Raw genomic sequence first — 23727 nt, 5'->3', positions numbered from 1 at the left:
GGCTTGGCCTCTTCTCCCAGGCAGCAAGTGACAGGACAAGAGGAAATGGCCTCAAGCTGCACCAGGGGAGGTTCAGGTTGGACATCAGGAAGAATTTCTTCATGGAAAAAGTTGTTAAACATTGGAATGGACCACCCAGAGAGGTGGTAGAATCATCATCCCTGGAAGTGTTCGAGAAACGACTGGACGTGGCACTTAGTGCTATGGTCTAGGTGGTGTTCGGTCAAAGGCTGAACTTAGATGTCTTTTCCAACCTAAATGATTCTGTTCTCTGTTATACAGGCAGGGGAAGAACCTGAGGTGCTACAGCTGCAGGGAATTTCTTCAAGATTTGGTGGCTGTGCCCAAGGTGTCACAGTCATGTCTTAAATGTAGCGAGCAGTTTGAAGGAGCAATAAGCCAGTCAGTAAATTAAAAAATGACAGAAGAGATTTTAAAATACCTCAGTACAATTTCAGCAAGTTAGTATTGGCTTACTAGAAGTTCACATTAACAAAACTAATGCAGAAAGTAGTCTTAGAACAGTGATATGTACAACCTAAAACCATATCAGATCATAAAAACAATTAAGTTATGTTCATCTGAAATAATCTGACAATAAGACTCGAATGATATCAGGGAACAAGGAAGCCACACCTGCAGGGGTGGAGGAAGAAACTGTCTTAAAAAAAGAGCATGTGTCTAGCCTCATGCCTTGCATCTCCAATAGAGATTAACAACTTCCCATGCCTGCCAGATGTGATGAGATCCTCCAGAGGGGAAAGTAAAGGGCATAGAGCATTTTAAAGTAATTTTTGGGCTACATGTCCATTTTAGGATTCAGCTGGATGCTATTATTGTCACTAGCAGCTTTAGAGACCTTCTGTATGCCAAAACTAAGGTTTGGCTATGGTTAGGGATTTGGTCACCAAGAGCCATAAGGATATACGCTGCCTACATCTATTGAGTATGCCTGCTGGGAGGGATGCAGCACTTATGGTGGCAAACTCCATCCTCCCTGTGCAAGCTGCCCTGTGCTTGCAGTCCCTTCAGAGCATCCTGAGTGGGATCTGGTTTACTACCTGACATTAAGTAACACATTTCAGAGGCACTCCCTCATTGGAGATGTGATGTGAGTTTTTACATGCCAAACATAAGCAATGTTGGCTAGTTCCTGGCAAGACAACTGTCCAGAGCAGGAAGGGCAGGAGTAATGGACTGCTTTAGAAAACTCTTTGCATTTCTTTCCTCAGAGATAATTTTGATTCCCAACCTACTTTATCTGGTACAAGATGAGGTGAAATGAGACTGGCAGTGACAGTGGAATTCAGTGGCAAGGCTGCAGTGGAGGCAGCTGTAAGAAGGCACTGGACCAGGCAAGGTGAGTGACTGGGCAGCAGCTGCTGGCTTCTTCTCCCTCCCTCCAGCTGGCAGCGCCCAGGGGCAGCAGTCAGCTGCAGAGCACTGCAGAGAGCCAGAGAACTACCAGCCTTCACACCCACCAGCTCCTCAGCCACAGACAGAGGGAGAAGGCTGTTTTTGGTTAGGCTTCCAGTCTGAACTCAGGGCATTTCATACTTGGATTTTTTTACTTTCCTCTACCTAGAGCACTTGGTCTTTGATTGTGGTCCAAATGCACCTGTAATAAGAGATAGCTTTCTGGCAAATACAAGATCTCTGAAAAATTTCAGAGCAAACTGTCAGATTAAAAGCATAGCTAGCTATAAACTACACAATGAAGAATGAAGACGTGCAGAAACAAGGCTGTAAAAAACATGTATATTTACTCAGAGTGCAGGTTCAGCAGACCTTAAATGCTTTGAATAGGATTCTTTTAGTCCTGTTGAAATATTGTTCTTATACTTTCTTTTGCTGTCTTAGACACAAGTGAAATTCTGGAAATGTTCTTGCTTCACAAGAGGGCAACTGTTAAGAGAAGGACAACTGCTGATAGGAATAGTTCAAATTTACAAAACATTACATGTTACCAAAGTGCACTAGTCTGTCATTTTTATTTGAAGATTTTTTCCTCAGCTTGCTAAAAAATGTTTAGCAAGAAACAAACAAACAGTGGAAGAATTCTAGATGCAGAACCACATGGAAATAGGACAGGTAGTATCATATGCTACAGTAACAAGGCAGAGTCAGGATGAAGTCCTCTTGGGCAGTCCAAAAGCAGATGTAACCAACAGTCTCAATGCTTTGTTCAGATGGATGCTTTAAGAGAAGGTTTCAGCATAATGATCTGGAATAATTCAGAAGAGCATCTGGAGAAGGACTACAAAGGAGTTTTCAGAACATTATAAGCAAGTCTAGGGGACCCCTGGTGGTCTAGTGGTTAGGATGCAGCACTCTCACCGCTGCAGCCAGGATTCGATTCCCGGTCAGGGAAACTCCCCTAGGCAGATGGAGCTCGTCAGCCCTGTAAGGCCATCCATCCAAGAGAAGGTCACTCTAAACAAACCTACATCCTGAGGACCTCTCTGCCACTGTCCAAGCTTGCTCAGCCCCAGCAGACGAACCTTAGGATTAAAGGGTGGGCTCAGTTCAGCGCACACTGTGTCTCACCTAAAAAATCCACTGCACAGGCTCAAAGGGTAAAGACCTTTCCCAAATCTTCGTTTGCGAAGACTGGCCATACATACATAAGCAAGTCTTCAAATTGCTAGAAGAAATCCGAAAGTGCTTTGAGAAATGGATTGCTTTCTTCATTTGCAAGTCCGCTGCAATGATTAAATTTATAGAAAAGTTAAGAAAGAAAAAAAGAAGAAAAGAAAAGCACCTTTTCTTTTTGTGGGGGGGAAGAGGAGGAAAACATGGGGAAGGAAGGGAAGGAAGAAAAGTTATTTATGTACTCTGAGGCAAGTCCAGGGAAATGAAGCCCAAGGACAAGATAAAGTGGGACTCAGAAAAAAGGCTGACTTTCATTCTGTAGTCTCAAGAGGAAAAGCTCTGATGCTAGATGTAAGACTTGTACCATACTTAAAAAAGAATTGGACAGATTTGAGCATCAGAAACTTCAGACAACAACCTTAAACTTGTTCTTCAGGCAAAGGAAATCGGTAGGTAGTTAGAAACATTAAACATCTGCAGTAACTACTTTATAGCCAGCAAACCAAGAACTTCTCTCATACAAACCTTTATAAGTCATGAAGTTAGATTTATCACTGATCTCCCTGTAACAGTTCCTGAATACAGTATATATGAGGTGGAGTTATGATATTTTGAATATTCTTATACAGAAATGCCCATGTTAATGTTCTGGAAGCCTATCACCTGCAAGCCTGTAGGAGCTAGTGTACCTGCATTTCTTCTCATTGGAGTGTAAAAGAACAACAAACCCAATATGCAAATACTCCTCCTTTCTTACTTTTCTGATATTCCTTTGAAGTCACTCTGTGCAATTCATAACACTGCTTGATGGCATTCACACTGCCAATGGCCTTGCTCCAGAATTCAGGGTTTTCCTCAGGAATAGCAGTCCCCTGGCATGAGCCACAGATGTTTGAGAGCATATATTTTTGCCATGCCATCTGCTGAGAAAAGGCAGCATCTCAGCTGTCAACCCTACTCTCATGTGAAGGCAAGGGTCATCATGAGGGTTTACCATTCCCTCCAGGCATATCTGCATTTTTTCTTCCTCTTTAAAGCAAGTTCAGAAAACATAATTATGCATATTTTAATTGCAAGATGATGGTGTCAACCAGCAGGTTTTGTTTTGGGCTTGATCTCACTATGCCTCAGAGGTATGAGATTTCATTTCTGTTCTTAACAGTATCACAAACTTAGCTTAGTGTTTAAGAAACACCTTTTAGATGTTTCAATTTTCACAGTCCTACCTTCAGATATTGGAAATATATTTAAGCACATGGAGACTCACTGGTTGGGCTAAAGTTCAGGAGGAAATACAAGAATGTAGAATCACTAAAAGTAAAAAATCAAGTGCTGGGGCACACCAGCCTGAGGTGTACAAATGTCACATCTCAGCAGTATAATGGGTTAACAAGTGGTTTGTTGTTGCTGGCAAATCTGACTCCTTCAACAAAGTGACCATTTGCAATAGTACCCTCAGTCCTGACTGAGGTCTGAAGCCACAGTCATGAGTGGGGGGACATCAGTGTGGTGCTGGGGACTGAGCACAGGAAAAAGGACCTGCTGTTTTTCCTGCTCACCTCCTTCCCCACCACTGAAATACAACTGAAAATCAACTGGCCTTTTGAACTTTCAAACCAACTGAAGTCAGTACTTTGTAAAGTCAGTACCTCGCATCATGAGTACTGAAGCTCTAGTTATACCTTTTCCCGGCTAAGCAGAAGTCTAAGGCAATTCACCTGTCTCAAATGTTAATCAGAAATGAAAGTAGCAAGTGGGTGAGCAGAGATGGGCATTATTTAACCTGCTCCTGTCTGCTCTTCAGCTTTAGATTCCCTTTCTTGATGTTACCCTGGGGCCTTAGAAGAGACTCCCACTCAGGTATCCAGCCAGACAAGTATTAAGAAAACTTTTTGCTTCGGTCAAAGTTGCAGCAGTACCAGATATTCTGACGGGGTCCCTCCCTCCTGACATGAGGCCTGCTATGATAGGTATTACTGCATCAAATAATAGGTATTACTGCATCAAGGAAGCTTGTATCAAAGCTGCAGTTCCTTCCCTGCTTAAAGAAAAATCCCCATCTTTAATAGCTTTGGTAAGAACATGTATTTTTTCTTACTATGAATATTACCACTAGTAACCCCACATAGAGGCTTCATTTCTTTTAAGGAAGTTTTCAACAGAAGTCATTCTTAACAGGCTGATAGTCTGCTATGGCATCTGGTGTAGAACTGAGCATGGATGCATTTTCATCTCTGTCTTTGATTCAAAGAGTAGCAGAACTATGGAGACAAGTGTGTAAGGCCAATACGCTGCTTCTCATTGGTAGCCACCAGTTCAATACCCACAGCAATCAAAGGACTTGTACATTGTTGCCCTTCTGGAACAAGAAGGAACTGAAGAAAGAACTCTTCTTTTAAACAGTGTTGCTAATAGTGATAATTGTTAATTTATGTTTTCACACTGCAGAGTCAGCTGTATTTTTACTTTGATAATTCCATACTTAGATAAAGTACTAGGGAAGCTTTGGCACAGTCCTCAGTTAAAAGCTGTCCTAAGTGATAGACCTTCACTACAGGAACAAACATCTTTCTCACATACTGTAGTGGAAGCAGCGTCATTCCTCCTGCAAGCCCAAAAGAGCCAGAAGGAGGTTACTATTGTGCTTATTTTTGTAAAAAGGAGTTTATCTCAAGTAGATCTCTGCCATGATCTGACTCACAGAATAAGAGTTAACCCATAATCACCACCTTCTCATCCACTGCAAAGCCACTCTTTCCCCTGCAAAGCTACTCCTTTGCTGTTCCACTTCACAGAATCACAGAATTCTGTGATCTGTGATCACTTCTACATTTCCTACATCAGAAACTATCTTCAAAGGTCACAGCACCTCGAAACCACATTGCAGACAGTGTATCGTTGTTTGTAGATTTGAGCTGCATCAGTTCGTATCTGGATTAAGAGACAAATTTCCTTTACAGCATTTCCTCACTGTGCTGGACCCTCACCAGCTTCCTTTTCTTGGTTTACCTCTTACCTGCTGTGGTTTCTCCAAAATTTCTGCTTAATTTGAAGGAAGTTTCTACTCTTTTGAGGATGCCCTTTCTTTTGGTGGTATTAGATCTCATCAGTGCCAATGACCACAGGGCTGTTTAGCCAGATTGCCCAGCTCTTGCTGGCAAGAGACTTCTGCAAGTGACATGAATCACAGGTTTGCTTAAACTTCCAGGCCTAGAAGTCATACTACTTTCTTCATGACCATTAAAAACTTCAGTCTTTATCAGCAGGGCTGATCTGGGGCCTTTGCCCCAGAGAGCAGGCGTGATTTGTATTAGATGACATCATTGCCACGAGTTTATCTCTTGTCATTGAAAGTCTTTCCTGAGGGAAGGGAGACTGCTGGTAAGATACTTTCCAAACGAGACTCATAAGCATGCTCCCAGATAGCTGCTTGCTTTGAAGTAAACAAACAAGTCAAGCCATAAACTGGCTTTCTTCTTGCATTTTTTGGTTATCACATTTGCAAGATATCTACAATTAACTCAGATTCACCTTAAATATAGACTGCATTCACCTTAAATATAGTCTGCATACAGAGGGTGCACTTGTCTGCTCCAAACTGATTTGCATGGAAAGGTGCTTCGACCTTCCCAAAAAAGTCTTCTAGCAGCGCAAGCATTGCAGAGAGCAGTTAACACCAAAGGAAGGCAATTCCCCCTACCAGGCTATAGTTTTGAACATAAGAGCCCTATTTCCCCTCCAAAGAAATGAATGCTAATTGTAGTAAGCCACACACACAACAGCTCCCAAAAGGCAGGAAAAGTACGAACAGGAACTGAGTTCTTCCAGATCACATCCTTTCCATCCAGGGCATTGCAGCAATCCTCACCTGGTACTTTCAGTTCTCATTATTTAATTGCTGGATTTGAGTTTTCATGTTCCTACAAACTGCTCACACACAGTGTAGTGTTTCCCAAGCCAACAGTGCCAAGTAAAAATACTCAAGATAATGACACAAACTTGAAAGCCCCTCAGAGTTTCCTTTTAAAGAGGACCTGAGCATGTGATACTGTGAGAAAAGCAACCAGAAAAGGCATCAGTATCTTCAATAATTAGAACATTGTTTTATTTATTTTGAGATTAGCCCAAAGTCGATGAATATGCAAAAAAAAAAAAACAACAACAAAAAAAACCCCAAAAACAAATAGGCCAAATCTAAGATTAGCTATTCTAGGAAAAAAAAAATAAAAAAGGTAAAAAAGAATAAGTTTTGCCATAGACTGCCATCTTAAAGGCACAAAAGGATAACTAATTATGTACAAACATACTCAGTTCTCACAGCAATCCAGGCTGGGTGGACACTGACTAGGGAGAAGCCCTGCAGAAAAGGTTCTCAGGGTCCTGATGGTCAGTGAGCTGAGCCCTGCCAGCAGAAGGGCCAAAAACATCCTAGGCTGTATGAACAGAAGTACAACCAGTAGGTTGATGGACATGATTATTCCCGTCATCTCAGTACTCAATAGATTGTATCCAGAGTACTGCATCGATTTTGGTGTGAGTTCAGCAGAGGGTCTGCAGGATGCTCAGGGCTCTGGAGCACTTGTCCTGTGAAAAGAAACTGTGACACTGAGGTGGTTCATCCTGGTTAAACTTTGGGAGTGCTTACAACAGCTCTCAACACCTGTGGGAAAGAGACCAAGGAGCTGAGTGAGGCTTTTCACAGCAATGAATGGTGGGAGGATGAGAAACTATGAACAAAAGCTGAAAGCAGAGGGGTTCAGAGAGAAGATAAGGAGATCCTCTCCCCCTGAGGACAGATGGTCAGGGGTGCAGGTTTCCCAGTGAAGTTGTACTGTCTCCATCCTTGGAGTTTTCCAAGCTTCAAAAGGGTACAGCCCTGAGCAGCCTGGTGTGAGCTCAGAGGTGACTGTACCTGAGCGGGAGGGTGCACTGGAGTCCTCCTGACCTTCCTTCCCCTCCAAATATGCCTATGATCTTGCAACCCTTTATAAATAATTTTTATATAACATTATTACTTACAAAGACACCAAGTACACAAATATGTGGACTGCAATATTTGATGCCTAGCAACCAGCAGAGCAATTCCTGGAAATCCACATAAAGAGAATTGCAGGGGCTGGACTCTGCACTTATTAGATGCTTTTTGCCATTGGAATAGCACATCACAGCCAAAGGAAAGTCTAAGAAATTGTTTGACTGCTTTCTGATACAGATGCAACAGAGCTTTGGGGATTAGTCAAGATGAACCTCGTTATGTCAGGCCTGTACACACTTTGCCTCAAACAGATTTTTACCTGATCAGCACAAACAGAAAACAAATGAAGTGTCCTGGGACTTTTGTAGGTCAATACTGGAGTCTATCTTTATGCCATAACTACTCATAATGCTAGTCATTGGGACATAGGTCTTCAGAAAGCACGGGAGCAAAAGGGAGAGAAATCCTCTGTCTTGTTACTTTTCTTCTCACAGAGCCCCATATCCTCTCTTCATCACATAAACACAGACTAAAGACCTATTGTTCAATTGATTCAGGTGGTGAAATGACAAGGATATCCCAATCAAGGAAGAAATTTTATTGCCTTACCTTCTACAGCCACAAGCACTCTCTGCTCCAAATCCACTTCTTCCTGTAATTCTGTGCTTCTCTGGAGAAAATTTCCGACTGCAGGTGCACAGAAAGCAAACTAAATTACCCCAACAAGCCTTTTGCATCTTACAGTCTAGGAATTGAGCTGTGTCCATTTGATATAGTAGACTGAAATGAAAGAAAAGAGTGTGGGAGAGAACATAACCCTCTGCGGGCTGTGCCTACCTTTTTATTCTGAAAGCCTGTTTAATTATTTGCCCTTACGGTGAAGTGTTCTTAAATGACAAAAATAATTAAATAAAAACAGACAGTGATCTTTGTGCTAGTAAGGGCATATGAATAATAACACTATGACCTACTGGCAAAGGAGGGGTAGGGGAGGAAGAAAAACACTGGGTACTGGGACTCCCTCTTCATTGGTCATCCCAGAACATCATGTGGCCACGGCTCCTTTTTAAACATAAGTCCTCATCTCCTGGAGCTCATAATATCCTCCCGTCCTGCATTTCTGTTTGAACCTGTGGAAGACATCTTTCCAGCCCGACAAGATGTGCGACCAGTTTGTGGGCACCTGGAAGCTCCTTTCCAGTGAAAACTTTGAGGACTATATGAAAGAACTGGGTGAGAATTGTTATTTTGAATTGTATCTGGGACAGGGAAATAATATCAATTTTGAACTTTATTTGTTTTTTCTGGCTATGTTGTTTGTCAAGGGAGCTTTAGTCCGACTATTTTGATCAGATGGTCTTTAACTGGAAAACTCAGCTGTTGAATTAGCGGTACTAAATTACTATAAAGTAGAAAAACCTTGATTGAGAGGAATAATTTCAGGTAAACCAAGTCTATGCATGCATGAATTAGCTTTTGTCCTTGGACATGCAAATTGGTGTGATGCTGGAAAGCAGCAAGCTTCTCTATGTCTAAAAGCAACACACCCAAACAACTTTACATTGTTACTGGACTGAGGCAGCAATTAATTGCCATGGCTATTATACTGAATGAAACTCTGCAGCTGCCTCCAGTGAATATTAACAAAGAAAATTGCATGGATTCATGCAGATACTTGCAAAGATTTGATGTCTAACACTTTCTTTAAAGGTGTAAGCTTCTTGCTTAAATTTAAAATTGGGCTTTAAAAGTCTTCGACATTCTGTTAGTATGGAAGAAGCATGGGGTAACCTGCACTGATTCAATTAGTACATGGTAAAAAGCTGGGAGTTTTTTGCAGATTAGGGGTAAAATACTCACTGTGACTTATGCAGCACCCAAAAGCTTTCAGAGAGTGAGACTCTTGCACTCTTAATTTTTACTCCAGATTTTGCTCAGGACGTAACCATTGCCAGCTATTTCTTAATCATTTCCTTATATTCAGCCTAGCCGCTGATAAATCTAAACAGTTCTTGCGTTTTTTCCCCCTTGTTTGTTTGTTTCATTGCTTTCGAGGCTTGGAAACTGTGGTATATTTCTGCTTATCTATGTTTAGCTACATTTAGCATACAAGTTAAAATACAAGCTATCTCAGTTGTTCTGAACAAGTCCATGTGCAAAAATCCAACATTTAAATCTTGTCTCGGTGTTCACACTATTTTCACAATGACAGAGTAGAGAATTTCCTTACATCAACCCACCCAACTTGGTCTATAGTAGTTCCAAGCTATTGAGATGTTACAAAGGAACATCTGCAACATAGAATTATTAAAATTCAGAAAGCAATAAGGGGAAACAGCACTGAAGGTTTTTGATTTTTTTTTTTTTTTTTGCAACACATAAGATAAAAACATTGAGCAGAGATAAAAATTTCTGTCTTATTTATAGGTGTGGGGTTTGCTACCAGGAAGATGGCTGGTGTGGCCAAGCCCAATGTAACTATCAGCATCAGTGGTGATATGATAACCATCAAAACAGAAAGTACTTTCAAAAATACAGAGGTCTCTTTCAAGTTGGGTGAAGAGTTTGATGAGACCACAGCAGATGACAGAAAAACAAAGGTGAGTTCAAAAATGCCACTTTGCAAATACATCTCTGAAATGGGATGTGGGTGCAGGAGGGCAGAGCTGTGATTTTGACATCCAGTGTAGAAATACTGCCTTCATAGGTAAGACTGTTATGAATGCTTGTGCTCAGTGCCATTTGGACATGGAGATAGTCTTCTCTTCAGCCCAGAGCAGCCTGATGAAACAGCCACACTTTGTTTTTTTTCCTTTGGCAGAATGTCATAACCCTAGACAACGGCGTACTGAAGCAGGTGCAGAAGTGGGATGGAAAAGAGACCATCATAAAGAGAAAAGTGGTGGATGGAAACCTGGTGGTGGTGCGTTCATTTTTTTTACTTAATCACTGAATTCAGCATGCAGAATTCATGTTTGGCTGATGCATGACTTTGGATTCAAAAGGAAAGGGAAAAGAATCATAAAGGGCTCTGTGCACTTGGTGAGAAGCCTCTCTGAATGAGTCTGGAGTGTGGGTTAGAACTGAAATGCTGTTAAACTTATGGAATGGTATGGAGGTGCCTGTCTCCATTCATAGCAAGACATAGTTAGGAAAGTGTAGGGAGAAAAAAAACAACATCCCTGTGAGGGAAATTTTTATTTTCATATATCAGAATCTCTAAGTCCTGGACAGTATAAAGGAAGCATTAGCAACATCCATGTTAAGTGCATCCGTTGTAAGAACTCTCCAGTTCATCTTCAGCAGAGGCTGAACAGCTATCTGTGGGAACCCTCTCATGCATCATCAACAACTGTGTCAATAATATGATGTTTGAGCTAAAAAGGAAACCTGTGTCCAAGCTCTGTTCATTGGTTTTATCTGGTCAGAGACTGTTGTGCTTGACTTGGTGCCAATAAGGCCCACCTACAGTCCAGGGCTTCCCAGCACAGCTCTCCAGTTTTAGGAAATACACTTTGAAGAATCTGGGAGAGGACTAAAACTGTGTTCATTTTTGGCAGCTGAGATTCCTACATGCTGCAAAATGATACACATACATGAAATTCCCAAAGAGTTCTGCCCTCCCCTAGGGAAAAATAATATGTTCATAAATTTAATATTTAAATTTCTTTGGATAGAGACCAGAGGAGAAGAAACAGAAATAGTTTTTAATAACAACTTTATTAAGAAAGACTGAATAAAACAGAGTTTGATCTAACAGAAAAACAGATGAAGACAGAGCCTAACATGCAGAGGCTGACACCAACAGCTGCAAGTCTGAAAGCTCTGTGTGTGTGCATGCGTTACGCACACGTGTGAAGAAGACAAGCCACAGCTGCAAAAGATGAAAGGAAAAAAGGCTAATTCCCAGCTCCAGAGTCCAGTCACCCTCCATAGAAACACTAGGAGCCTTCTTTAGAGATTTTTAAAAGACTAGAACTCTCCTGGAGGTCGCCGAAGTAGTCCTTTAATGTTCTTTCAGTCCTGTACTTGTATTTAGACTTCTGTTTCTGAAGATCTCAAAATTGAGTTTCACTGTTTTGACAATTGATATTAGAGGAGGAGAAATGCACATTTTTCTTACACTGATTCCCAATGACAAGTGCTTCTCTACCTTCTGACTAACAAACATTTAGTGAGAATTAAAAGCTGATTGAATTTACCTTTCTTTCCAGGAATGCACCATGAATAATGTTTCCTGCAAAAGAGTTTATGAAAAAGCGTGAAGAAGTCACCTTCACACAGGATTAATGCTTGAAGCTGGAGAAAAACAACTTAACCAAAGGAGAAAAACTCCACAAATCTGTTTTAAAGAGAACTGTACTTTTTTCAGATATATCCCAAAGCAGTTACATGCAGCTGGTCTAATTTGTTGTGCCTATTCAATAAAATATTCTGCTTTCTACAACCTGTGCTTGTGCTGGTGTTTGTCAGAAAGGGGCTTTGGGGGGGATGTATTATGGGGAAGGGTACTGTACAGGAAAGCATTGTGTGAAAGGCAGTACCACACAGTAAATGTGACCCATCTCACCACAGAAAGAAGATTAGAGTCAATCTAGTGAGTGGCACTTGTGTGACAGTGACAGATGTAGACCTGGACAGAGAAACATCGTCTGGTGAGTGCTGCATGTAGGCTATCCACTGCAAGGAGTCTGTGCACAGCCAGGGGAATAAAGGGGCTGCTCTTGGTTTCAAGCAAAAGTTGTTGTTCCTGGGGCAGGGAGAAGGACGACCTATGGATGCTTGTGGATGCTGTGGATGACCAGTGTTGGCTTCCTCTGTGTAGAAATGCAGAAAATTTTAAAGATAGGGACAATCTGAAGTGGCTTGATCTTGTCTTTTCCTCCCTCAAGAGTGAAATTATAGCTGCTGTAGATTTCATCTGTGATTATTTTTTTAATGTGCTTTTCTTTAACATCTCAGTTTGTCCTATATTAGACAAAAAGCCTTGAATTAAGAATCATAGCTTAAAAAGTACTCCCAGGTTTACTAGAAGCCTGTACAAGTTTGCTAGTGCTACAACCTCCTTCATTACCTACATACATTTTCTACTAGCTCATTAGGTTTGATCAGTCTTGGGAACATGAGCCTCTTTAGATGTAAAGCCCTTTGGACACCATGTTTTCAACTCTGCTTATTTTCAAACTACCTTGTTCTAATGCTCATAGGCCTGGTCTCCTATTTCAAAACTTTGCATCCACAGAAGCAATGATTTCTACACCTGGGAGGACTCAAACTGAGAACAACAAAAAAAAGAGAGTTCTAGGGAAAACCTGGAAAATAAATCTCAAAATATGTGCATTAACCACTAAATAGGGAAATGACCGTATCTCAAGCTTTGCGATTAGGATCTGTGAACTAAATTCCTCATATTCCTGACATTCCTGAGGTCAGCTCTTAGAGGCAACCATGCAGCAGAGACTTCACATACACTTGAACTTTCCTCTGCATGACTCAAACTGTTCCCAAGTTTTTGCACTGCTTATACAACTAAAGAGGGAAAAGGGACTTCTATACTCTGCATGAGCTGAGGAGTAGTTTAAGAGCAGTTCCAAAAAGCTATCAGTAAATCCTGAAGGAAATGTTGAAAGAGCCATGAACAAACAGCTCCTCTGTTTTAACTTTGGTTTCATTGCTTGTGAAGCCTCATCAACCTAAAGAACAGCAGTTACAGATTAGTGGTAGAAAATCTGCATGGGAGAGATGATTATAAGAAGCAGAAACATTGACTTAAATAGGTTACATATAGACATTAAAAAACAGCCCGTAACTAAATAAATCCCATTGCCCACAGATCTGGAAATACTGTATTTCAGAGGTCAAATTACCAGTATTCATGTAGCAGCCTTTATTTTCTAGAAATCTTACATTCTCAATACAGCCAACAGTCACAAGTGGAACATTCACAGCTTAATATTTCAGAGGCAGGTAATCTCTTCTGAAAGCATCACCATTTATTTTTGTACCTGGTAAGTGAATTCAAACTTTGTGAATGAATCAAGCCACTTAAAACTTCAATTCTTGGAAATTTCAATAAAGTGGCATTCTGTTTATAAATTTTAGCAGGGACAGAGGAGGAGATCTTTGCCCCTAAGCATATTCAATCACTGCTACAGGTTACTGAGACGACAAGAGAGAAAGGGAACTCACACCCACAGTTTTTTAGCAGCTCATGAGAAAGAGCAAGCAAGGTTTATTCTGAGCACTGACCTTTCTGTCACTTTTATGTTTTTTCTTTTAACTCTTTGTTTCCACTGGAAAGAACTCGAAGGACTTTTGCATCCTGGCCAGTGAAGCACCATATCCACAGTGCAGTCTGGACTCATTCCCTTGGCCCCAGATGTCCTGGTCTTGTAGGATGCTCCAGCTAAGGAAACAAGAAACTATTTGCACTCTCCAATGCAGCTTTTGGGAAGAGGCAGGCACCATGTTCGGACTTGATCCTTCAGCTCCATAGAGTCAGTGTTAAAACATCCTTGGTGCCCTCACAGCAAGTCCTTCTTTGACCTCTGTTCTCCCCTTTTATTTTGGTTTTCTTCATTGCTGTCCTGGGAATTTAATTTAGACTATTTTTGGCACTGACTTTGCCCAGATCATATTTCCTTTAAAGAAATTGAGATAAATTTACTTTCTATATTTCTTTAAATAGTACCTTTATTTCTAAATAATCTCTGAATTTTTAGTTCACTATTTTTATCAAGCTTTACCTTCATCTCTAGTGCTGCTTCACAATCTCCAAGTTCAATTATTTCAAATCCTGTTTTACTCCAACTGTAAGCAAAAAATGGAATCAAAGTTCCACCTTATCACATGTACTTACAATTTTTGACACTTTTTTCCCTTTAAACTTGAAGAAAAGGTTGGTTTCCACAACTGTTTCTACTGAGTTAGAATTCCCTGCTCTTGTTCTTTCCAAACTGCAAGTCCTTTAAATGAAAGCACTGATTTTTCTTAGTGACAGAGATAGATGGTAGCAATGTCGACATTGTTTGAGACTGCTTAAGACTGGGGTTTTGTCTGCATAAATAATTCTCTGTCACTTTTGTTCTTAAGATTACTGGTACTGCAGTGTAGCTGTTCTATTCTGACTAATTTGGTCTTATTGAATTTCTTGGGGCCTGATTTTACAACACCCCAATCATCTTTTATTTCCCAAAGGCATCAGCCTTGTCTTGTAAAGTGTCTTTATGCGGATAAAACAATTAAATGAAAGAACAAAGAATGCCTGAGGAGCAATGGTAGAATATTTTCATATTATTTCTTTAGAAATAATAGATAGTTTCACTTAGGAGGAGCTTTCTCATTTCCAGAGACTGGATAAAAGAGCTAGGTACTCTTAACACAAAATGTGATATAAAGCAACTCTGTTTTAGAACAGGTCTGTGTGGACAACACCTTCAAATTTACATATTACATTTATTTATGTAGTACAGATATAACATCTGCTTCCTACTTTTTTACCTTGTTTTCATTTTCAATCACTCTAGAGATTCCCTCACTGCACTGCAGTTTCATTAGACCTGTGCAGCAATGGGAAGTTTTGCTCAGCTTACCCTACTGATGTTATGACTGACGGGATAAAACCATTTTGCATACAACCAAAATCTGTGACTTAAGACCTTCTTATTTCCCCATAACCACAATATAATCCAAAGACTACAATAGTTTCATTTCCCAGACTATTAATCTGTTTCAGTGTGTTCCCTTTCTTGCTTATGACGGCTTTCAAGACAAGATGCAGATCTCACCCTCCTTGGCCCACCAGTAGCTCCATCTCACTCTTTCAACCCTAAATACAAGAAATTTGGTCCCACAACCTATAATCCCAGTGTCTCTTCATCCTTACAATGTAGAGCTGAAGAGTGGCCATAATCCGGAAAGAGTAATCACACAAAAAAGACAAACAGGTAAATATTGTTTACCCAAGTAAGAAAGAATACTCTAATCTTTACATGTACCAAGTAATAATTTTCTCCAGGAAGATGGTTTAGGAAGAGGAAGGACAGAATTGCATCTGACATGGTCTTGCACTAAGTAGTTTCAGATAGTTTGAGGTGTCTTGAATTACAATACTTTAAATTCCTGACTGTCAAATATACATATGTTTTATGGATTTGTTCTTTATGTTTGATTTTTACTAACCATAAGACAATAGTTCTGAATGTGGATTAAAAAAAAAAAAAGGTTTTGAATGCTCAAAACTCAAATTATTCAATCTTTCCATTTTGGCTTGGCAGAAAAGGTTCTGGGGGTCCTAGTGGACCAAGCTGAATATGAACCAGGAACAAGCCCTGGCAGCAATGACAGTGAGCAATATCCTGGGCTGCATTAGGAGTGTTGCAGGTTGAGGGAGATAATCCTTCCCCTCTACTCAGCACTGATTAGGCCACAGCTGGAATGCTGTGTCCAGTTCAGGGCTCCCCAGTACGAGGAAGACATGGATGCAAGGAGCCTGTGGAGTCTCTTCATGGCATCAGGGAACATTGGGGAAATCTGACAATAGCAGGACACACTTGAATGCAATGCCTTATATGACTGTGCTGACTGAAATCTTCCCTTAACTCTGTGACAGACCAACTATTCATGTGCATAAAGACAAAAAGAGAGCAGTATATTCCCTCCTCCCAGGTCAGCAAATCTGCTTGCCTCTCGTCAAAGGACCTTTGAACTAGGAATAAGCACTTTAAAGACCTAGCCCCTTTTCATACCATCCATCTGTGAAGTACAAGAGCTGATCTCCACTGACACACTGATCTTCTGGATATACCCAGTTGCAGAAGGGAGCCAGTGAAGATTGGCTGCCTCTTCTTTTTGTGATGCTGCCTGGGATATGTGCAGGGAAGAACCCACAGCTTCGGATCATTTATCTGATGAAGAAAAGCAGTATAATTTAGTTCTACCTTTAAATGGTAAAACCCACAGACCCTTTCCAGGATGGATCATGAAAGTCAAAGAACCCCACAAACAACTTTGTACATCAGCTTCTTAACAGTTTCTTCCCAAAATCCACATGGCTTTGATTTATCTTACCAGCACAGAAGTGACAATAGTGGTAATACTCTCTACTGTTTCCTGAGGAGGGGAAGTGAAGTGTGAGGTGCTGATCTCTTCTCCCTGATATCCAGTGATAGGATGAATGGGAATAGTTCAAACCTGTGTCAATTGTGGTTCAGATTTGTCATTAGGAAGCATTTCTTTAGTGAGAGAGTTGTCAAACACTGAACAGACTTTCTAGAGAGGTGGTCAAACTCCAGGCCTGTCTGTGTGTAAGAGGCATTTGGACAACACCCTTAACAAAACATTTTAACTTTTAGTAAGTCCTTGATTGGTTGGGCAGTTGGATGGGATGATCATTACAGATTTCTATCCTATATGGTGATAGCAGGGCAATAATATTGGGAGAACAGTCAGAGCTGGATGTCATAAGGATGCAGTGCTCCTCTACTTATACTTGCTGCTGGTACACCCTTACTGCAGTGTTCCCTGACTGCTCTGTGGGTGCAGTGGCAACGTCCCATCCCCATCCCCACGTGCCTTCAGTGTCTTGATGTATTCAGTGCAGGAAACAGAGGCAGACGTCACCCGGAGCCTTGGTACTGGCACGACTGCCTTGGACAAGGTGCACATTGTCTTGCCTGGGCACTGCCTCTCCTATTGGCCCCTCCTGACTTCCACAGGGACTGGACCTCTTTAAAAGGAGGCCAGCGAGATCTGAGTTGGGCACACAATCTCTCTGGCTCCCACAAGAGCTGTTGTGGCCACTGCCTCTCTCTGCAGGACCAACACCTCACAAAGGCTGTACAATGTGTAACCGATTTGTGGGAACCTGGAAACTTGTTTCCAGTGAGAATTTTGATGACTATATGAAAGAATTGGGTAAGAAATGTTCTTTCTTTTTTTTTTTTTCTCAGTAGGTTTCCTTTGGGAGTGTTTTGCCCATAGATGTGCCTTCTTCCTGGCCACAAAAACACTTTAATTACTTTTCTAGTGTAATTTAATTTTTCCTTTAGCATCTAAAATGGAAAAGGTAGGTGATGTATTACTGTAATAAATGGACTTCTATCTAACTGAACTGATATAATTTGTTTTTCTGTCATGAGATGTAGATTTTTTATGTTCCTCTTGATTGCACTGTTAAACTCGTGTCTTGTGATAATTTACAACATATAATGGAGCTGATATCTCATGACACTTCAGTTTCTAAATCCTATGAATGAATCTTTCTGTTACTGAAGAACGCCAGGAATGCAATAAATTAGGCATTGTTTTTCATTTTAATGCTGGCTTCATTCCTATATAGCAAGTACACAGACAGTTAGCTACTGCATTGCTATTACTATATAAATGATTCACTGAGACACTGATTCCCTTTATTTGAAATGTTAGATTGAATAACAGAAGAATTGCAGTTGATTAGTTAACCAGAGTGAATGTGGGATGAAAGTCTAGCTACAGATATTTTTTCTGAATGTTTCAATGGAATTGTTTAGTATAGAATAATTACTGCAAATAGTGTTACACTTTGAGGATAACTTTATACCCTTTTATACAGATCTTTTTTTCTGAGCAAGGCACTAACTACAGCTATCCTCTTTCCGCTTTTATAAAACAGGGATACACTGCCAGTGGCCTTCACTCCTACTTGCCCCAGACTTCACAACATGTAGGGAATGAACTGGGCTGGAAAGCACTAGGCAATACAAATGGCTTCTGACATGGGATTTCCCTGAAGCTCTTTGTAGCTCTTCACTCTTACACCTTGACATTTTTTTATATTTCATACTTGTAGTTCTCACTGAGGTTTAGATGTAAGGATCCTTAAGGGGCATTGATAGCAACCTAGGAATTGCCCAGTCTTCATTATATTTTACTGAACAAGCACCAGTGTGTTGACAGTTCAGTCTCCAGTTTCTTTCATGCAGCTGTCAACAAAAGGGCAAATTCTTAGGTTTATCAAAAAATTTTTTTAAAAGGATTCTTACAAGATTTTATGAGAAACAGACCAATCGAGAAACAGACCATTCCTCCGAATTTTTCTATCTATTCTGTCTTTACACATATTCACACGGATTTGTAAACAATTATGTTTCTTCATAGTTAAATGTGCCCAGGTGTATAACCACATATATCTTGACTTCTTGCTGAAGGTACACTCTATCAGCTGGGATTGCCTCAGCCTCTGAACACTGAGGTTCCCATTCCTACTTCCACATTTGAAGAATTAGCGTCTCGTATAAATCAGGCATTAAAGTATTCAAGAAGAAACTGTTTCTTATTCTTCCACTGAAGATTCATGAGAGGATACTGAATTTCTTGCTTTCTAGAATGTAATGATAGTTTTATTTCTGATTTCTAGGAGTGGGCTTAGCTACCCGGAAACTGGGCGGCCTGGCAAGGCCTGATGTGATCATCAGTATGAAAGGAGACATAGTAACCATCAGAACTGAAAGCACATTTAAAAATACAACAATCTCTTTCAAACTGGGCCAGCAGTTTGATGAAACAACAGCAGATGACCGGAAAGTCAAGGTAAGGGGTCTGATAATCTCTGAGTGGTCTGGACATCTCCTAGAAGAACACCAAGAGGAACTTTTCTTACCTCCTTAGCGCACTATAAGTTTTCCAAACTGTTCACAGAAAGCACTGAAAGAAGAAACAGTATGGTGCTGAATCTAATGTTACTGTGTCATTAGTCATTACCAAGAGTGCATATCTTGCCAAATCTGAAGTGAATTGCTACTCTAACCTGCACAGCTCAGACTACAGTTTGAAACTCTTCTCTTGGCCTTTGCAGAGCGTCGTAAACTTGGAGAAAGGTTCATTGGTGCAAGTGCAGAAGTGGAATGGCAAAGAGACCACGATAAAGAGAAGACTGGTTGATGGGAAAATGGTAGTGGTAAGTTCATGTTCCCTGTGTGCTGATGAAGGTCAGAAGGATGCAGCCTTCAGGTTGTTTTTCTCTAAAAAGAGTATCAATTTAGGCTTATCAAGGAAGCAGAAGGAGTGAGCCAAGCTCAGAAAACAAGCTGGAAGGAAATAAATATTGTTCCATACAGCAAGTTGTCTTTAAAGTGACTATAGTTGCAGAGCTGACATAAATTGACAGCATTCTTACTGCTCTCAATATTATTATTCTTAAAACAAATGAGGTTTTGAAATAGTAGAAACTTGTGAAATATGAAAAACCCTGGAATGGCTCTTTTCCCTATAATTGGAACAGAGCCTGTCCAACCTTAGAAAACTGTTTTTGCACCTTTTCACACATCTATTTCCACTAAAGCCCATCAATTCACACACTTTTGTTTGCTGTTGAACATGAGCATGCCGAGTGAACTAAACAGGTTCTTGAGGTATAGTGTGTGAAAGCCATCAGCTCTGTGCCCCTGCAGCAGGGATTGGCAGATCTCGGTAGCCACTCTGAAACTGGCAGATCTCGGTAGCCACTCCCTCAACTGCTGTGAGGGAACCATGTCTTTCCCTGGGAAGGGTAATGCTGGCTGTTTCTTATCCTGCATTACATGCTCCTTTCTCTAGCAGCCATGTGGAAGCCATGGATTGGCCAAGCCAGGGTGATAAAACATTTTAGGGACCCTAGTTGTCAGGGTCACTAGTAAAATTAATATTTCACTTTTGAATGAAATAAAGTACTTTGTTCATTAAAGTTTTTAAAGAGTGGAGTTGAACTAATTTTTGAGATCTGTTTGAAGTCAGCAGCCTTACACCTTTACATCTTAGCTTGTTCTGACAATGTTTTTTCATAAGCTCTCTTAATTAGAATCATATAATGGTTTGGGTTGGAAGGAACTTTAGAGATCCTCTAGTTCCAACCCACTGCCATGAACAGGGACACCTTCCACCAGACCAGGTTGCTCAAACTCCTGTCCAACCTGGTCTTGAACACTTCCAGAGATGGGGCATCCAGAACTTCTCTGAGCAACCTCTTCCAGTGCCTCACCATCCTCCCAAAAAAGAATTTCTTACTTATATTCAATCTAATCCTACCCTCTTTCATTTTAGGGCCATTCCCCCTTGTCCTGTCACTAATGCCCCTATAAAAAGTCTGCCTCTACCTCTCTTGTAGCCTCCCTTTAGGTAGGATGATTTACTTTTGCATCTCTTCACGGCTGCATTTCTGTGCAAGTTTGTTCTAATCATTAAACCGTCTTCATAGACCAGAGAGGTAGGGTTCCTCTTCTGTCAGTGTCCTGCTCTCTACCCCTCACCTCATCAGGTTTGTGGAGGAGACTTCATCATTTGCAGACTGATGAGGTATTTTTTCAACATCCCGTTGCCTTTGTCACAGGCATCCTGTGGCTGTGAGTCACCAGCAGCCACTGAAGGCCTTGGGGTGAGAGGGTCAAGAGAAATATTTTGTGACTCAGAAGGGCAAAGTTTTTTAGGCCAGAAGCTTGACCTCTGAAATACCCAGGCTACTTCTGCTTCCATACACAAAAGAACCCTCAGCTTTGTAAATTTGAAAGTGTTCGTGGGCCATGCTATAATCATCAGGTGGGGCTAATATTTCTGTCAAGCCAGCAATAATACCAAAGAAGATAAATTTGTTTGTGGAAGATGACCCTAATTTTGCAATCTTTTTGTCATTATATGCTGCTTAATGAAGTCTAAAGCTGTTAAAATAGAAGCAACTCCATTTGCAATATAGCTTTGCTGTTTGCTCTGAAAATTCTGTAAATATGTGAAGATGTAAAACGTGACATCTGGATTTTCACTGACTTCAGATGTTACTGCACCAGACACACCTGTGTCAGCAAAAGCCTTATATTAATCTTTTCCTTTGTGCCTTAGGAATGTGCCATGAAAGGAGTTGTCTGCACTAGAGTCTATGAAAGAGTGTGAAGTTCTTTCTCTGCACTGGACTGGAACTGGCTCTTAAAATTCAGCTTAGTTCTGTGACCAAAACCTCATTCACTGTGCTTCTTTATTTTCTTATTTCCTTATTTCCTTGTATTGGGAAAATGTCTACACTATAATTTGATATTTCAGAGCCATAGTGTAACTAATCCAAAATATTGTGGTGATCCAATAAAAGTTTCTCAACACAGAAAATAGAGTGTTTGGCTCCAGATGAATGATTTAAGTTTTCTTTCTTGAATGGCACTGTCTTTTCTGTTGATCATTTCTGTATAAATGGTCAGATGATTTCTGAGTAAAATAATGAAACACAAGTACTCCATAACTGAGAGAGAGCTAACACTGCTTCCTTGATATGTGTAAAAAATATCATCTCATGGGCTCAATATTCCTTTTCTGCAAAGGATTTTATTGCTGAATAGCTCCAATAGGGAAATTATCTTCACCAGTACAATTTTTGACATTTTGTATGATTTATTGTTTTAGCCTTATGATTTCAGCATATCATTGTTTCATAGTCATCCCAAAAAGTTTATACTTCTTTCAGTACCATTTTTTGTATCCTGATATTTATTTGGAAGAAAACAGCTACTGGAGGGAAAAAAAATTGGAATATATTCCATGTTTGTCTGCCAAAAGAGCAAATAAACCTGTGAAACGTTGTGGAGCAGGTGTGAATGGACTCCAGAAGTCTTAAGGCTAGAGGGCTTCATTTTGAAAAGTGTTCAGCAAACCAGGCTATTTTCAATACAACACTTAACTGTATGCTTAATATTAAGCACATACAACTGTTGCATTGGGTAGAGGTTGCTATCAAGCCTGCTGAGTAGCTAAGCTGTTCATTCCTCCCATTGCACTTACTCTACCTTTATCTAAGGAAAAGACAATAAAAAAAAAAAGGTAGGCTTCTGGAAATCTATTTAACAAAAAAAGCACCGTAGGAACTTATTAATTTTTGCCTCCATTAGCCAGTGTTCACCACAACACTCACACTAACCACGCAGAGTATTTCATTCCCTGTCATTGCCTCCATGCCATCATGCAGGGCTGTCCCTGCCTCCTCTGTGAGGTTAAAGCAACTGTGAAAGGTGTGTGTGTTTATTTTGGCTCATTAGAAGCTGCAGATCTGATATGAACCTTTGCTTACTGGGTTTACAGGTAAGAACACAAATTCTCAAAGTCAAGACAGATCCTGAACGTCAGAATCTAAATTGGTTTGGCCAAGCAGAGAGTGAAGAGATGGATATCATATGCGAATGTGAGATATAAAGGTCACCTTTCTTCTCTACCCACTACTGGAAAAGCTAGAGCCTGGGCCCAGCTTTGGATACATTTTTATTTAGATGCAAACTAATTGCAGGCAGCTGCCAGAAGGCAAATGGATGAATCCTAGAAAAAATGAGCTATGAGAGAAGGCTGTGAGATTTCTCGACAGTAGTTTTAAAGAAGAGTTTATCCTGGTCTCTAACATAGATGGAGGGATAAATCCCCCATATTGAGCCTTACCATTAAAACTTACCTCTGTGAGTATTGGAGTTTCAGTGACTCCAACTCCTCAGTGATTGTAACAAGGAATGGAGGTAGAATGATACTCCTTGTATCATCTTTTGCAAACAGATTTAACAATGTATTTTAAATGAAGATCATCCACCAGGTTTTCATAACAACATACAATGTGAACTCTTTTACATGTGACCCTCTAGATTATTCTCCTAGTCTTTTAACAGAGAATCAAAGACACATTTCTTACAGCTCAGAATCTGCCTGAAACTAACTTGTGAATCTGGATTTTTGCTCTGCACCTCCTTCGTTCCCTCCCCTTTAAGTGCAACAAGGTCCCAGAGAGGTTGCTGGAGCTGCTTGCCTCAGCCTGGCTCTGGGAAGGCGAAACTTGTCCAGAACCTTTTGAGCAGAACTTGTCTCCCACCCCTGAGTCATAGGCAAAGGAGAAGCTATAGTTCTGTAAACAAGATCTGTATTTCCTTTGCTTTTGCTGATGTAACCTGTAAATGCTTCTTTGAGCTTAAATGAAAATTTTCCTCTCTAATAAAATATTAGTTTTCAGGTTTTTATTTCCTTGAGCAAAGGAAATAAATATTCATTTCAGTACAAACTGTAGTTTTTCCAGATCTGGAAACAGCAACAGAATAAAAGCAAAGGACTGCTCACCTAGCCTTCATTTATTTAGTTACTGTCATTTCCTTTCCTGTGACATAACTCACCTCCCTCTTCTTTTCCTTAAGAAAATT

General features: G+C 40.5%; 2 protein-coding genes and 1 long non-coding RNA gene across 3 annotated transcripts; 2 read left to right on the top strand and 1 right to left on the bottom strand.

The window, feature by feature from the left end:
* Window positions 1-6060: 6060 nt before the first annotated feature.
* On the bottom strand, window positions 6061-9767 carry LOC113944992. The gene is made up of 3 exons (XR_003526907.1): window positions 9428-9767; window positions 8177-8347; window positions 6061-7252 (listed from the first exon to the last, which is right to left on the bottom strand). It is a non-coding gene; the product is annotated as an uncharacterized LOC113944992 (long non-coding RNA).
* Window positions 8657-12014, top strand: LOC113944991 (fatty acid-binding protein, adipocyte). The gene is made up of 4 exons (XM_027638802.1): window positions 8657-8800; window positions 9995-10167; window positions 10389-10490; window positions 11782-12014. The coding sequence occupies exons 1-4, from the start codon at window positions 8728-8730 to the stop codon at window positions 11830-11832; spliced, it is 399 nt and encodes a 132-aa protein (XP_027494603.1). The 5' UTR covers window positions 8657-8727; the 3' UTR covers window positions 11833-12014.
* Window positions 12015-17330: 5316 nt separating this feature from the next.
* Window positions 17331-21673, top strand: LOC113944947 (myelin P2 protein-like). Its single transcript, XM_027638676.1, has 4 exons — window positions 17331-17482; window positions 18963-19135; window positions 19401-19502; window positions 21413-21673. Exons 1-4 carry the CDS (start codon window positions 17410-17412, stop codon window positions 21461-21463), a joined length of 399 nt encoding a protein of 132 aa, XP_027494477.1. The 5' UTR covers window positions 17331-17409; the 3' UTR covers window positions 21464-21673.
* Window positions 21674-23727: the final 2054 nt, after the last annotated feature.

The sequence above is a fragment of the Corapipo altera genome, unplaced genomic scaffold, assembly GCF_003945725.1.
Source record: "Corapipo altera isolate COAL_440 unplaced genomic scaffold, ASM394572v1 49, whole genome shotgun sequence".
In the NCBI taxonomy this organism is placed as follows: Eukaryota; Metazoa; Chordata; class Aves; order Passeriformes; family Pipridae; genus Corapipo; species Corapipo altera.
Note: the sequence above shows the minus strand (reverse complement) of the source record. Positions and strands in the feature narration are given on the sequence as shown.